The 17,366-nt window shown below is 36.5% G+C and overlaps 1 protein-coding gene across 2 annotated transcripts in view; it reads right to left on the reverse strand.

Moving 5' to 3' along the window:
* The window catches only part of DGKH (diacylglycerol kinase eta), a 154,613-nt gene that overhangs the window by 32,414 nt on the left and 104,833 nt on the right, over positions 1 to 17,366 (reverse strand). For both annotated transcript variants that reach the window (XM_034074042.1, XM_034074050.1), the window contains 8 exons: positions 13,957 to 14,061; positions 13,495 to 13,627; positions 7,375 to 7,481; positions 6,158 to 6,283; positions 4,903 to 5,005; positions 3,559 to 3,721; positions 1,185 to 1,293; positions 742 to 881 (listed from right to left, as the gene is read on the reverse strand). In XM_034074042.1, the coding sequence (XP_033929933.1) occupies positions 742 to 881; positions 1,185 to 1,293; positions 3,559 to 3,721; positions 4,903 to 5,005; positions 6,158 to 6,283; positions 7,375 to 7,481; positions 13,495 to 13,627; positions 13,957 to 14,061 (986 nt within the window). The remainder of the gene's footprint in view (positions 1 to 741; positions 882 to 1,184; positions 1,294 to 3,558; positions 3,722 to 4,902; positions 5,006 to 6,157; positions 6,284 to 7,374; positions 7,482 to 13,494; positions 13,628 to 13,956; positions 14,062 to 17,366) is intronic.

The raw sequence follows: 17,366 nt of genomic DNA on the forward strand, positions 1-17,366 counted from the left end.
TGACATTCACGTGTTTGTAATTAGAGCAAGCACAGAAACACTCAGAAGAGAAAGGAATAGAGTAAGAAATATTCTTCTCATACACAGGGTTAAACATTCATTGAACAATATGACCATCATCCTCTCTCACTTTTCTTAAATGGGGACTTCTCTTTTGCTTAATGGATGGAAACCACACAAAAGGAATTGAAAGATCTCTTGGTTTTGACTAAAAACACAGAAATATTAGTAGTAGATTAAGCCAAAGATGCAGGTAGCATCTTGTCCACAGCTGATGCCTCAGAAAATTATATGAAAGGTGAAAGCACACGGTCTGACTTCCCCCAATATCCAAGGAAAGAGAGCTCAGTAGTCTCTCTCCTAAAAAAAGATGTTACTTTTAATGGCACTTAATAATGTGCATGGAATCCATAAAACTGTCCCAAGTGGTTTTGAATCAATACAATTTCTTAATGATTACAACTTCTTGTAACAGGCAGTTATGCAGCTTCATCAGTTATGCAATAAACTGTAATCTTTGTTCATCTTTGGAAAACACGCCTCTCACTCACCACTCCTCCCTCTGACTCTTCAGTTTAAAAATGACATTGAAGAGCTGGCTTCCCTAATGCTTATGATCTGCACCCTAAAAACCCAAATCACTGAAGACCAAGTCTCTAAGATAGATTTAGGCCATCAGACACCTGAACAAATACAATTTGAATCCAATGGTAAATCAGGCAAATAAACATTCAGGTTTACCTGTCCAACATCTTTGTGCTGGCTCGTTCTAGTTTTTCCAAAATCTGAGGAAGCTGTGTATCATCATCACAGGATCCTCCCCAACCAAGGACACGAGCAAGGTCATTTCCAGTACCAAGGGGTAGCACTCCTAACTGACACTGAAACACAACACAGGAGCAAATCTACTAGTGAAAACTAGAGAGAAAAAGTACAAACTCTCACAAATGCTTGCTCTTCCAAGCAACAAATGTTAATCATATAGCTGATGTCTAAAGCTTGTAAATTCAATTGTACAATCCCAACACAACTTGCCCAGTTTACACCAGTTAATATTTTCATTCAACAGTAACAACTGAGTTTGGACCATATACAGATATGACAAAAAAACAAGTCAAGGAAAAGTAACCATACAAAATTAAGGCTGGTCAGTACAGTCAAGGAAAGTAATCATACACACTTGCCTGTTTGTGCAAGCTGAGCTTATCAATCTCTGACAAGACCCAACCCACGCTTCCATCGCCGCCACACACAAGAATCCTGAAGTTGTCAAACTTCTGAAATAACCGCAAACTGCAGAGAAAATAGAGCTTCTTAGAGCCAGTAACATCCACTACTGAGAGAGCAGTCATATTCATTAGCAACTGTTAGATGAAAATGTGGTCCTTTCACTGCTCTGGCATATGTGGATATAACCATCTACTTAAATACATTTATTTGCATCCCAATTTTTTCTGTATATTCCACTTCTTATACTGACATTTCTGATAAATAACATGCCAAGTTTTACTTAAAAAAAATTCCCTTGATATTGTTTTCAGGATTTTATTAATGGTATATTCTGAATTTTATGAATGTTTTTTAAAAAATCTAAGCTGTGAAATTGCAATTTCTCTGTGCTTTTCACTTCAGCCAGAAGCACAAGGCACCAATGGGGAATTTTCAGAAGAGTTAAAGACACAACAACAGGATGCGTTCCACAATACAGGTGGGCTTTGCCAACACATGACTAACTAAATGCAAGGACTGTTGGAGGCAACTACTACACGTAAGGTGATCACAACAATATAAGACAAATAAGACAAGTATTTAATATTAGGTCCTTAAAGCCATATCCTGCTTTCACTTCCTCCTGTTCTCTCACTTGCAGCACCTTCAGAATGCAACACTTGGGCAGTACAGAAAAGGACAAGAGAGTCAGAACAAGAGGAAAGGTGAGACACAGAGGAAAGGGGAATGAGATGTGAAGAAACAGCCAATAAGTAAAACCAACAACGATATAAACTTAAGGAAACACCAACAAAACAAAAGAATCATAAAGTATAAACTCTTAAAAATAAAACCAAAGACGTTAATTCTTAACGCATGTTATTTTCCAGAATATGTATAATCTCTGAACTATTTCTATAAAGCAACATACTAAGATCCCAAATATTTGAAGCATTTACATTTTTTCTAAGAAAATAAGTATCACTTCTATATGATAGGCAGATACTATTCAGAACAAAAGATGCAGATATTAAAGGAAAAAAATGTTGATACTGAAACAATTTCTCCTACCCTGAGAAAAGGGAGAAAACAGATATACACTGGCTCAAACAATACAACTCTGCCTTTTAGATCATCTAGAAAAAAAATACATCAGCACAACCTGATAGAAAAACTGCTAAGGATCTCTCTTTGGAAATTGTTTGGGAAAATATTTAAATGCAACCAAGCTGACCTATAATCATAGGTTAAAAAAACAAAGTGAGTGCTCTGAACCATGCTGCTGCTCTTAGGTACAACTATATGAAGCAAGAGAACTTGCAAACAGACATATTTTTAAGACTGTCCTCTCTCATAAATTGTCTCTCTAATTTAGATGAACTTTTTACTGTCAATTTAATTATATGTACAAAATGTTAGCTAAAAGGGATTCAGATTAAATTCAGATTATCAGTTGCAACTCTTTAATTACAACTTAAAGAGTTAATATAACCTGTCCATAACACAGTATTGAGTACAAAACTCCACAGCTGTGTTCCATTATATTTGTATTGTTTGCCTACTGTTGAACTGAACTTTGTGCATGTTTCATCTACACTTTTAGCAAGCAAGCACAATTCTGCATCTTTAAGAGTACAAAAGTTAGTGTTTTTATTTCCTGTGACTGATATGAATAGGTCATTCAATCACAGTGCTACATCTGAGTGGAATTAAGTGAGGTAGCAGAAAAATGTGCAATCTTTACGAATGTGCAAAGATATTGGGTTGTGGCCACCACTATGCAAATTTCACCCCTACCTCTCCAACAATCAACCCTTAGGTTTTGTGGAATGCCTGATGGTTTTAATTGTGTTCTTGCTCCAAATTCTGTGAGATGCTAATTTTCTTGACCATTTGCATACGTTGCCTAAACTATATTTTGACTGTAGTTTTCAGATGACAGAAGTCTTACTGTACCTGTCCATCACCCACTGAGGACTCCCTCATGGCATTTGTGTTCAGAATTTCAAAAAAATACAGAGTACATTTAGACAACAGTTTTATTCCGTATCTATTCACAGCAAATTCACAGGAATATCTGAATTATGCATATGATATGTAAGAAAAGCAGGTGGGCAACTGTATGTAAAGGCCCTGATTCAGTAATTCAGATTCAGGAAGGCATCTCAACATTTGTAATGATTTTGAGTCTTACCAGTTAACAGAAGTCAAAGCCAGCCAAAAAGCCACTAAACACTTGGGCTGATAGGTTTTGGGTTTGAATTTTAACAATGCAGGGACAACACAACACTATACTTTGCACTAAATTGCCTTGCAGAAAGGATTGCTCCAGATTTCCAAGGTCATTACCCTAAGTGAGGTCCTCCATTCATTAAATCGAACACCTGAGCTGGATTTAACGACTGTTTGAATCGCCGAAGAAACTTTACTCCCTGATTGTCTCCACTCTTTGAGTTAACAAAAACTAAAAGAGGACTGGCACAGGATGGCGGGCATGTGGCTTTCCAGAAACCTGTGAACATAGTTAGAAAGAATGATATAAATAAAGCTTTCTAATATGAACAACATAAAAAGAAATCATGGGAAAGAGAAAGAAAGGGATGAAGAACAAAAGGAGTACATTTTATCATGCATAATGTAAACTCTAAACTGAATACTAGCCCTGCAAGGAAAACATAATTGTTAAAGATTTACCAAAAGGATTTTTTTCAGTGACTAAATTTAGTAAAATCCTGAAGACAATAGCTTTATTGTTTTTCCGCAGTGAAAAAGTTTATTAACCTTTTAGAATACTTCCCAAATCTCACCTTCACAGATTATCACATAATTAAATATATATTTGAGTTATAAGTGTTTGGTTTTGAATCTGATTTTTCTTTAACCTTACTGGGTTGATCTGGATCATTCACATCTGTATGAGCTTTCTAAGAGTACTCACAGATTTTAAAAGCTACTCTACTCAGTTGCTCCAGGTGAGACTTTGCATGAGAACTTCTTATTCCAGGCTGAAGTTATACTATTAATTGTAATAGAATCACTGAACCACAGGCTTTCAGCTGTGATTCAAAGCTTAGTAAAGTCAATGTAGGTCTTAACTAATTACTGCAGGATTTCTATAATGTCCTTAATAAGTCATACTAATGGACACTGTTGCCCCTAACATAACCAGTCCATGGAAGCAGTGGTTTCTCAGCAACACTTCAAAATCAGACATTGCAGATACAGGCTTTGACATTTGATTCAGGCAAAACTAAAGTAACAGTATTGTTTTCAATTACTGAAAAAATAACTAAAGAATGGCATTAAAGGATGCTAATTTAAATGCACATTACCATAATGTGCAATTCAGAATAAGGTTTGATTAATTTATTTAAATGCCAATAAAAATAAATTCACATATGGAAAAATCTTCCTAAAATGAATAATAAATAGGAGCATGATGGTCTAAGACACCACATAGCAAGCAAACAGAGTGAATATATATAGCATAAACAATCACTTTTGCTAACTTCATACAGGAAACTTCATTAAATTTTGAAACAGTTTTTGGTCTACACTTTCCATCAACACAAACCATAAAATTAAAGCTGTTGAGATTTCATGATACTCCTTATGAAATCCACTCCCTGCCTTTAAGTGCAGCCTCCGCAAGTCCAGAGCTACCACCACTCAACACACTGCAATGCTACGTACCATCAGAGTCTATACTGTTTAGCGCTGTTGGTGGTATGATCGATACCTTACATTGACCAAGTGGACATTTACGAGGATACAGATCTTTACATGCAGTGTGAACCTACAAAAGAAACAAAAAATTACTTCCCTACAGTGGAATTACAGGGTGAAAATATAAATTCTATAATATCTATGTAAAAAAATGGGCTAATACGTAACATTTAGGTGTAGAGGGAAGAGGAGAAAACTGGGAAAAAAGTCATGACAGTGTTCATCCACAAAGGTTTATTACTTGTTACATGAAATATAAGTTTGGAGTACATCACCGTCAGCTACTCCTATAGTAGACATGAATCATCCTTTCAAGGGAGTCATTTACCTCCATCCATGAGCAAGGGAGGGCCAAGTTCCCAGCAGCCAGCATCTGTGCTGGGGACAGCAGGCACACGGCACACATGCAAAACACTAGCTCTGTATGTGCCTGGTCCACCTGGCTCCTCTGGAAGACCTATGATCGATAAAGCTAGCAAACCCACCAAGCCAGACCAACCCATCAAAGGTGGGTCCCCATAAACTGTCCATTATAGAATTCTATTCCACAGTTATTGGAAAGATAGGCTACACTTCACCTGAATTTCAAATCGTCTCTGGAGATGCTAATCATTTTCAACTGCCTACATACAAAGCCTCAGACAAATATATGCCAAGGGCTTCAACAACAAAAAAGCTGCTAATTTTCCACTTCTGTACCCTAGCTTATGAAACCCATCTTTATACTAAGAGAAAACTGTAGTGTGGGGAAACAGCAATAGCCTGTTATAGAATTGCTATAGAGAACTTCAAGATTATGCAGTAATAAAATATTACTACTTTAATATCAATAAATATTAACTATATTACTAAAATATATTACTAAAACTATATTACTAAGATACTATTACAGGAAAATTTACAGTAAGAGACAAGAAAGTAACATAAGATTAGCAGGCATATAGAACAGGCACCTGAGCCTTTAGTTATCAGTTAGGAGAAGGCAGAGAAAACACACTAGATACCAACACCTATTAAAGCAAAGCTGCATCTGTGGTAGTATTAAAAAACAGCTGAGACAAGTAGGACAGTCACAAGAAATTGGGAACATTAGAAAGACCTGAGTTCGCACAAGCTGCCTGCTCCTAGTTAATCCAAAAGCAGATTATGAAATGAGAAAATAAAAATAAAGCAATAAAGCTGGTAAAATCTTAGACACTTGGACATGGCTCACTGCACCTACCATAGCTTTACACCAAAGGCACTTCCAATCTTGCAGGCGTAAAACACTGCCACAAGTCTTGTCGCAAACTGCGCATTTGGCACTGACGGGCAGATTACCCTCTAACCATTGGTGAGGCATAGCTATCTGTGAAGAAATAGTCATACAAGTTAAATACTCAGAAGTTAGAGGCTTTTATCTCTTAAATGCAGGTGTATTTATTTCAAGTGTTCCCACAGCTCATCAACATCACAGATGCAGGTACAGCTGACCAGGGTAAGTGACACTGATGCTCACAAGACAGCAGCTATAAATGTGGCCTATGCTGGTGTTTCACATGCTAGGCAGAAAATATGACAGCTGAAGAAGGGAGACACATCTCATTCAACTGTTCATGGTACTACGGTAGCAACTAACCGCACAATAAAAGGGCAGTTAAGTCCAGAGACTCTGTAATATAAATAAGGACTTCTGTTGACTACATGACAAAACCCAATTATAATAACTAGAATTCAGAATAGGCAGGACAGCAGAACACCTCTCTGGCTTTACTCCTTTACCGTGGATGGTAAGTCACAGCTCAACGAAGCAGTCCCTAAATGCAGTGCAAAGCTTTACTTAGTACACTCTTTGTCCCATTAATACCACGGGCAACTCAGTACACTCAGAGGTGTGCAACTTTATACTAACCTTCTAGGAAGAAATTTCACACCAGTGGCACACATATAGTTGTTTGTAAAAATAACCCATTAAAAAAATCTCTGAAAAGCTTTTGGCATTTCTCCTGCTAATCTTAATATTCCTGCTTTCACCAGTAAAAAAAAAACCCACATGAGAGTGAATTCCAAAGAGGCCTCTGGGAACAGCCATCGGTAAGGAGGATACAAAATAGATGGCCCAAACACCATGGCAACAGTATAAAATACCACCTTTGCTTAAGAGCAGTAGGAACTCCTGGGAGCAGTTCTCCAGCTTCTGAGTTTCTCTGCATGTGGCCTTCAAAATCTTATAACACGGTTGCTATCTAGTGCCCACAGATACTAAACTTGTCTTGTGAGATAGGAATATAACTTTTGTCTAAATACCATGTTAATCTTTGAAAAGTGTTCAGGAATACAGCCACCTACCATTAACTTCACTGGTTCACATGGCAATATGTCTATGCTTAGCCTCTCTCTTTTTTTTCCCATCAAGAAGAAAGAGCTTTGGAAAATGCTGTACATACAAATAGTACTTACACCATCTTCATCTTCAATGATATCTTTTCCAATTGAGGCTAATGTAGTCCATTTGCAGTTATTCGTTGCTCGGACAGCACATCTTTTATGTGCTTTAAACTTACACACTGGAAGGCACACATAAACACATATACTATGTTATTTGATGTATTTCAGTCATACATATCTTTTAAAAAAATTAAACATACGTAGTCCATAAAACAGCCAAATACAGGTCACTTAGTGTTGCACACATGACACAACCCAACTAAAAGAAAATGCAGTTCATTATCACTCCAGCTTTAACTCTCTAAACTGGATTTAACTGCTTAGTTGTAGCCCATGTGTGTCCTCAAATCCACACTGGTCCCAATTTTTTCAGGTGTAGTGCAAGGCACAAAGGTACAAATACATCTTTAACTGTATTTTTGCCTCTTCTGTTCCTCCAGTGACACAACTCAAATACATGGTTCAAATTTGCAAGAGGCGATGGGGTATGTTTTCACAGAAGTGTTTTACTTCAGGAACTCTGTTTCTTTGCTTAATGGATCCCGTTTGGGCACCATGCTATGCCTGTTTTCCCAGAAACCAAGGAATTGAAGGATTAGATGGTGATATCTTTACTCAGAATACTGGTAGTTACATCATTTTCCAAGAGGTTACATTAACTGAGGAAGAGCCTGACTCCTTAATGGATCATTTGTTAAAAATCTACTACTTGGAATACTCAGCACAAGTATGTAGTATAGGCAGACATTTTGACAATCTAGTAACTATATGTATTTCGTTCAACTCAATTAATATGACCAGTTAATGATACCATATTAGATCCAATAGATTGACACACCCAACTGTGGGTATTTCTCTTAATGGAACTTCATGACATCATTCTATTTAGAGTGCATTATAGAAATTATTTTGGCAAGGGCCATTAAAGGTTTATGAGAACTAGCCAGCAGATCAGAAGTAGTAGTCTCAAACAAATATTTGACAGGAAACTGTCAAAAGCTTTGGCCCATCACTTGTCCACCATTAAAAAACATTAAGCCAAGGTACAAAAGGTCTTGTGAATCATAAATTTCTCATTCCACTGATCCATTGCCAGATCAATTTAAAAAGTGAGTTGAGACTAGGTAAGCAACAATCTGAGTTTGAAAGCAATCCTCACTGTTCTGGGAGATGTGTGAAAGTATGTGCTTAGCTCAAAGAAAAAGGAGGCAACGGATTTTTTGCTTTTACAGTAACTCCCCTGCTCATTAAAAAAGCAGCAGCATTCATAGACCCAAAGTGTGCAAATATCCCAGATACCTCAACCAGCAGGGTAGGCTCACATTTTCAAAACAGCTCAGCATCATATTGTGCATTTGCCAACCTACTGCGTCCCAGTCATGTATCGGTCTGGTATCTGAAATCTTTTGGAAACATGCAGTCATACTGCTAGACATAATTGCCATTACTTCACCAATGAAAGTTAAAGGATGAGAAAATAAAAAATGGAACCAAACCAAATCTAGATTATTAGGACATTATTTTAAATTTTCATTTCCTGTGTAAATGTTTCTAGCTGGAATATGAGGCAGATCTCTCAGAAAGCTAACCAAAAGAACCACTTCATTAGCAAACTCTTGTCACAGTGATACCAACATATGCTGTTAGACACAGTGATTAAATCTAGAGCTATTATTATCTACAATGCAGAAAAGTCAACATTACTGAACCTTATCATAGGATCTATTGCACTGAAAAAATATATATATGTTGCCTTTCTTATAGAACACTTCTCTCTCAAAGACCTTTCATTCTAACCACCCATCAGTTAATAAGACTACGCTGGCAGGACACTATTCTTTTGCCCCCAAAACTACTTTTATGATGAGTTTTCTCTTCTGTGTTCTTCAAAGAAGAACTGGCTGAGACTGTTCTTTTCCAGCATCAAAGGCTAAAGCCAAAGGTTTTGAAACTGATCCAAAGATCCTTGAGCTGGTAGCTATAGTTACGCTATCAAAATGGAAGGATTTTTCTTCAGGTATTCCAAGAAACTTGGTGTTTTGTTTCCAAGAATACTATCACAATCTATGATGGACAAGTCACAGTGAAAACAGAGTGACCCATGCGAAAACAGCAACCTAACTTCAATCCAATTTGAAGCTTACGTCTATGTTATAAAGGATAAAATTCAGCAGTGTCTTGGCAGTTTTTACTATTTTCACCCAAATAAATAACTCTATAAGTTAATTAGATATTAGAGTGGTAAAAGAATACTCATATTACAAAGTACTACAAAATCATTACTTATGCAACTTAATTTTGCAGTACAGCTTTGCGATACAGTTTCCATACACAAGTCTTCAGTTCTATGATTATATACTTTTTGAGAATAGGATCCTCATTTACTGTATGCACTGGTTGGTTCTTGACAAGGATGCATCTGTGCCGTACTCTGGTTCATAATAATTTTCAACAGGTATTTGCCTTATTTACCAAAAGCTAATGAAATGCTGCTTTTTACACATCATATTAATTTCTTCCTGGCCTTTTAAAATTACTATTATTTTAGGCACAGCTTTTCTGTCATACAGGTCCCAGATTATAACCAACACGCAACCACTGATTTGATCAGAAATCTTATTTATGTGATTTCTCCAGGATTATAGAACGGCACAGTGTGATACAAAGTCACAGATCAGCGCTTTCTGTTATTCCTTAATTCTTTAACAACCAACATCCCTTCTCTTCCTGATCACTTCATTCACTATACACTCTCCTGCCTGTGCAGAAAATGTGGCAAATATCCTGGAAACAATGACTACCCAAGCAGTGGATACCTGTGCAGTGGGTAAGAAGAACAGGGTTTTGTAGAAAGAAAAAACCCAATCATGATGAAAAAAGACCAAGTACATGAAGTGCATTTACAGAGTCAAGTTAATCCCAGTATTTTCTTACTGCTTGCCTTCATGATCCTAAGTGTTCTTACAATGTTGTATGTTTGTGCAATTCATCACAGGCAAAAGCATCCCATTTAAACTGCAACCTCCAGCTTATTAGGTATATTTGATATTGAACAATCAAGGTTCAGTCATGATACTGAAAACACTGCATGAAGGAATACATCTTTGAGAATAATCATAAAAGCAGTATTCCACTGGTAATGACTTGGATAGAAATGTGGTATTAACACAGAATAATTGAGGCTAGAGAGTTTTTAAAGAGTTTCTGTAGATAATGAACTTTAGGTTCTTTAGGTTTCTTTGCTTAAACATTCCATATATCCCTGTGTTTACTTGATAACTAATTTCTCTGTCCTATTAAAGACTGTGGATGAATGTTGCGGAGATCAGTCCTTTAGAGCTATCTAAAGCACACAACACAGACTACATTTGAGAAGTAGATTATCTTTTGAGAAGACACAAAAGAAGGAAATAGTGAGAGGATTAGCACTGCATCTCAAAGGACTGTATGATTCAATGTTTTAAAAGTCAATTGTTTTTTGAGAAGCAGAAAGAATGAAGCCTGGTTTGATATGAATTTACATCTTTAGCTTGATATATATATTGATTCTTCGACTTCTAAAAAGCAGGAAGTTCACACTACAGTCTTTTCCCTACCAAGGGTATTAACATACTCTCTTTTTCTACACCGGCTTCCACAAAACTTAACAGGAGTGTCTTCAGGGTGGCCTATAATTAATTTGGTCAAACTTTGAGAAAAGCTACTGGGAGGGAAGATGCCCTGAAAAAAATAGGGCACCAATCTTATCTCCAAAATAAATGAAGCTTGTTGTGTAGTCAGGCTGAAAAACAGCTGTGTAGCACTGCTGGCGACCAGCAGGTCTGAGAGAATAAAATACTACAGGACTCATTTTTTAAAGCAGCATTAGCTGCAAAATATCAGCAATGGGATTGATTTTTATTTTTGCCTACAGTTAACAGTCAAGAATTAGACCACAAAGAGTACAAAGTCTCTAAACTACTTTCAGGATGACTTGGTGTGCCAGTAACCCAAACCACTGAGACAAGGAAGAGCTCCAATATCTCTTGAGAAGAAGCCTCTCATGCTTCTCAATACAAGACATAATAGAGTAGCCTGGGATCAATGACCACCCAAATAATTGAATTTAGTATAGGTATAAATGCATTCCCAGTGTAAAGCAGTGCTGGAGGCTTCAGATGCCAGGCATGAATATTTAAACGGGTTTTTTTAAAGCTTGCAATGAGAAAAAGTAGCACAGAACATGTCTGGGGAATCTTTAAGACTCCATACTTCCTATATTGTCTCCTCAAACAGTGTATATTGCTAACACAGGGCAAGTCAAAAAAATACATGGTGAAATGCATTAGAAGTGCAAATGGCAGGAGCAAGTAAAGATTAATTCAGACACATAAGAATTTCAAAGAAAGAAGTTGTATCAAACCAAACACACTTCTTAGATGAAGAAATTAAGGATGGTTAACACGAGTTTTTACAGGTATACAAAATCAAAGACAAAGTATGAGTATTTCAGTTGACTGTCAAAAGATTCATATTAGATGCATAATTAAAGTTTTCCTTTTGTTTCAAAAAACAATTGGGAAAAAGAAAGAAAAAGTAGATATAAGTCATAGCTAAGAAGGAAAAGGAGGTAAACCTATCAATAGATAAAAAGAAAATCATAATATCTACATATAAACCAATACAGGTCTTACATTTCTATGAAACTGTGAATCAGTGAAAGCAAATCCAAACTACCTTCATTAGCCATTTGGAAAAATTGCTTAATGACCAACTGGCATCAGAAATGGGGATAAATATAGCACTAGTTTGTAATAAGTTATGCAGAAATGTAACAAACTCCCAAACTAGAAAACCCAGAAAATGATGAACCATGACCATTAACAATGATAATCTTATAAGAATAATTATTGTTAAACAGCCTTTTTAAATAACTAAAATACTAATTTATGGAAAGATAAATTCCTTATGAAAGGAAAGAACTCTTTCATTTGTCTGAGCAAATATAACTGTATTTGTACACAGAGGCAATACAACTGCATTTTACTTAAGCACATGATACTTCCATCTGCCAATATCAGACATTGAAAATACCATAATTGCCTTAAAACCATCCAAACGACTCACACACAGTGGAAAATACACACCAGAGTAGCTGGAAGTAACTATGCTACTCCTAATTTGTATGAAATGGGTTTGTCCCGTTCCTTGGCAACTGCACCATTAGTGACGTTAAAAGCATGGACAATTCAGGATAGTGGGTTAATGTTTCCTTCGTAAGATTTCCTTAATACACATTATTATGCTCAGACCTCAAGTATTGTAACATCATCAGTAACAGAAATGCATTTGCAGTTGAGTAACATGCATCCAAAAAATCAAGTTTTGAATGGTGTAATTGTAATTCTTTTCCGAACAGTTAGCTATTTTGGAAATCTAAAACCTCTACATTGTATATATATTTCATGGACATGATCACAAGTGCTTTATTTTCAGATGGATTTCAATACAAGACTTGTTACTACTTTTTAACAGAACCTACAGCAGAAAACAAGTAAGTTTTTTTTTAGGTTTATTATAAATATTTGTTTGTGAAATATCATTTACCCAGGTAAGCTTCATGTTGAAGCCTTACCCACAGCTCCTTCTTCTTCGTGCTGGATTTCATCTGTTGAACCATCAAAATGCAAAGACATCTATCTGCATCTCTACCCCCTCACTGTATGAGACAATTTTTAAAGCAATAAGTCTGTTCTCATCTGTCCTGCCTGCACTGCCGAATCAGGCATCAGCAACAGAGCAAACAAGAACTGGAGGGGAAGAGGTCATAGCATTGAACAAAGTGTTAACATTTTTTTATGAGCAAATGAAACAAATCCTATTTTTTCTTGCAAACCATCCACCCAGCACGTTCCAAACTAGTCACTGCAGCAGAAGGAAGTGCTTTATTGACATGAGTTAGAAAGTGGCATCTGGAGCATGAAGAAGGTGAGCCAGACCATTAGTAGTCCCTCTGCCCAAAAGAAAGTCGCTCTAGTGAATAAATGTCTCCCTTCAGGCTATTTTCTTACTCATTATTTTCAGAATCATTCCTCATCAGCCATCTGTCTACATGCACAGCACTATAAACGGGAAAGAAAGTGTTTCTTTTACCTTCACAAGACAGGCCATGAGAAGTGACTCCAGAGAGGCTCTCTCTACACACGTTACAGAAGGTAGGTCGGGCATGGGAGCAGGCGTACCAGTTATGCATCCCTGAGAAATGTTCCACATTAAACTGTGCGGTCTAGTAAAGGAGAAGTTAAGACAAATTTGCAAGTACAGAACACAGCTACAGTGACTGAAATTACCTATGGTCCCATATTACAAGGGAATGACAATGCAATGTTCACCAAAAAGTATTTTCCAAAGGGTATTTAGCCTGTACTCCCTCCAGACTTCTAAGCAGAAGTGTGATAACAGGCTGTCATTTCACAAGTAAAGGTCTTAAGATGCAGCTTCTCTCTGACATTAGCCACACTTCTCACACTAAGGAGGGTGAATTCTCCAGTTCTGTGTCCTGTAGCTTTATCTCTTCAGCTAGTACAGGTCTCACCAAGAGGGATGTCAACTTACCTCATAGTGCTCCCTGGACTGAACGGACTTCAGAGAGCTTATCCAGTCCTCCATTTCTTTTCTGTTCTCAGCACACAGTATTAGCCTCCTAAATGGAGTGATTATCTGAAAAAGAGAACACATTCTCGATAATCCAGATAGTGAAAATCATGATAGGCTATAACATTTCAGGTACTCTTCCCTGTGAGATGATGCAAAAGGATGAAACACCCTACCTCACAAGATACCAAATGCTTAAAAATATTCTCTTTAATACACTACCAACCATGAAGGAATTTGCTTTTCTTTTTTCAGCTCCCAAGATTTGAATCAGGCTTCAGCATAGGTCTTTACAATCTATATTGATCATTCCTCCTTCTCATCTCTTTGTCTATGCACTGAGATTTAAATACTCAAATGGCAGGCACTTAAACTGCTAAAACAACTGTTCTGGAAATTACTAATTGACTAAAATTGCAATCCTATTTCTTAATTGCATTACAGCAATTGCAAGGTCCATTACAATTGCTAGAAACAAAACCACACCAAAATCAAAAGCCTGAAAGTTTCAAACAACAACAAAAGCTTTCATAATTTCTCTCTCTTGTATATTGATATTAAATTTATACACATTTAAACACACATAAATACAAAACAGAACTTTCTATATAAAAGTCAGCAAAGAACACATACAAATCTTTATAAAAAGACACAGAGAACTAAAGCAAACAGCTGAAATCATATCCTACTTGAATGGCTGAATGAATTCCTGGAACAAGTTGATGCTGGGGAGTTTTCAGTGGTCTGCAGCTGGATTCTAGCAATGTGAAAATGCTGTATCTCGGAGGTTCAGAATATCAGCTAGTTTCCCCTCTCCCTCACCAACAGGAGAATAATTAAAAGAACAGGAAGGCACCAGAAACTATCAGTTAACTCCCACTGAAATTATTTTGAGCACTGCACTAAAATAGACAAAGCAGTTACTTACATTGCAAAGAATCTAAACCAAAGTAAGTACGTGAAATTGAAGGAAAGCTATTTGTTTTGTTGTAGGATGTCTGAAAAATAAGATTAAATCCTTTCTCAGTCATATACATAAATCTATTGCATAGCATGTACCTACCAAACTTGCAAACTACTTCAGTAAAACCAAGCAAGGACCAGAAAAAATTATAGCTCTGAGTACTGTTTTAAATGCTACAAGCAAGATATTATAACATTTGCACAATATTAGTAAACACTTATCTACAGCTGCATTTACTTACCCAGTCTCTGCCGTAAAGTCTCTAGCCTTGATATGTCCTATCCACTTCTTCATTCAACTGAGCTGCACTTTAACATATCTCAAAGGCAATGTAACTGAAGTGCAGCAAGCTGCAAGTCACATGGAGGGGAGGCAAAAACCCTGTGGGCTTGCATTTGGTTATTTCCTTTTTTTTTTCCTATGTACTTGCTTCACATGGAATGGAATAGTTTCTCTGTTTTCTATTTCCTTCAATATTGCTTAATCTTTTTAATAAGGTTTATTACTAGCTCTCCACAGCTCTTCCTAAAGAACAGTTAATGCAAAGAGCAATGCTTCTCTCATTAGTTTGGAGCCAAACAGACGCTTTATTACTTCAAAATGTTTTTCTAAGCCAGGTCATCAAATGAAGCCCAGAAAAGCCATTAAATCATAATATAACCCTGGCTCCAACAACAATCAGCATTCTGCTGGAATTTCCAGCTTTCCATGGACTGAGAAATCTTACTTGGGCAAATACACCCACCAGATTATTTGCTATTATATAGCATGACTTTATAATACGGATTAAGTAAGAACAAGTCCGCCCAAAATTCTGCATTTTGCGTCTGTCCTTTTCCCTTGCTCATTACTGATGCTAACCTGCAACCAGATGTTGTGAAATGCCTCTAAGCAACAACAGCTGCACTTATTACTGAAAACTCCTGACAGTCTTGATCTTTCCAACTAACATTTATTTGTATCACTCATGTCTCTACTACTGCTGATCAGAGAAATCCCTTGTGTGTCTCCACTTTCCCCTCCCAAAATCAAGGCCTTAGTTCAGTTGTTCACACATAGTTATCTAGTTCCAATGGGGATGCCCTTTGGTATCCAAAGCATCAGGATGGGGCAAGTAAGTATGACAGAGGACCATAGCACCTGAGCAGCAGCTTTAAATCAGCCATTTGGGACACCCAAGACCATCTCAAAAGGTGCTACCCACCCATGTAATCAAATCAAGTCACCAAAATTGCTAACCAATGCATGTAAACATACAGAAATTCCTATATCGCAAATTCTTACTAAATTCAGAGCATAATAAACTTAATAAAGGTTAAGAGCATTTCAAATAAAGAGCATTTCAAAAGTCTAAAATGTAAATTATACACTAATGAACAAATGAATTCAGGATCAGTTATTACTAGTGCTATAAAGTGGGAAGTTGGAAGCCATATTTGTAAATACAGCACCTATAATGTGATGTTTAAACTATATATTCACTTACATTTATGAATTTTTAACAACAAACTTGAAGGAAGAATATGGTAACAGAAAAAAGACAACAAGCATTATGTGCAAAATATCAATGCTTTCTACTTATCTTAAAAAAAAAAATAAAAGAAGACAAAGAAACTAAGCAGCCCATTTAGATTTTCAGCTATTTCAACCTATTAAATCAGGAAGATGTACTCTCATTAATTCGGTATTTCACACAGCGTAAGAACTCAGGGAACAAAGGAAACAATTAGAAAACAAGTGTTTTTTCCTAAACGTACTGCATTATTTAGACTTGAACAGTATTCCCAAAGGCTGCTGAGGACACCAGAAGTATAAATGTCTAAAAAGGTATCTGACAAATTCATCACAGATAGATGCATCATATACAGTAAAATGCAATATCCAAAACCTTCAACTCAGCAAGTCCTCAAAATCCAACGAGTGAATGTTGGGAAGTTATACAAGAGAAAGAATCACTGTATGTGCTCTGCTGCTTACACTCCTTTGTTGAGTACCTGCTACTGCTGTCACAGCACTTGGACTCATTATGGTTTTATGAGCTTTACACTAACTCAGTATAGATGTTCTTGTTTGTCCTAAACTAAGAATGACTTCTGATAGCTTCTTATTTGCATTTATTCAGAAGGCATGCTTTCCAAAGAATGCTGATGGAAAGTGACGATTAACTAACTGAGTTTTAGAGTGCATTCATTAGACAGTTTAACCTGCATGCAGACATAAAAAAAAAAACAAACTTGTTTTCCAGGTATGTAAATTTAGATTTTACTAATAAACTTATCGTATTGCACACATTTATATTCAAAGTCCTGTATCTTTTCTTCTACCAACCAAAGTCAGAGTCTTTCCTTGTATTACAAATTAACTTTTTTTTCAAATTACTGCTTGCTGTTCCAGGTATTATTTATAT

Source organism: Melopsittacus undulatus, chromosome 2 (assembly GCF_012275295.1).
Source record: "Melopsittacus undulatus isolate bMelUnd1 chromosome 2, bMelUnd1.mat.Z, whole genome shotgun sequence".
NCBI lineage: Eukaryota > Metazoa > Chordata > Aves > Psittaciformes > Psittaculidae > Melopsittacus > Melopsittacus undulatus.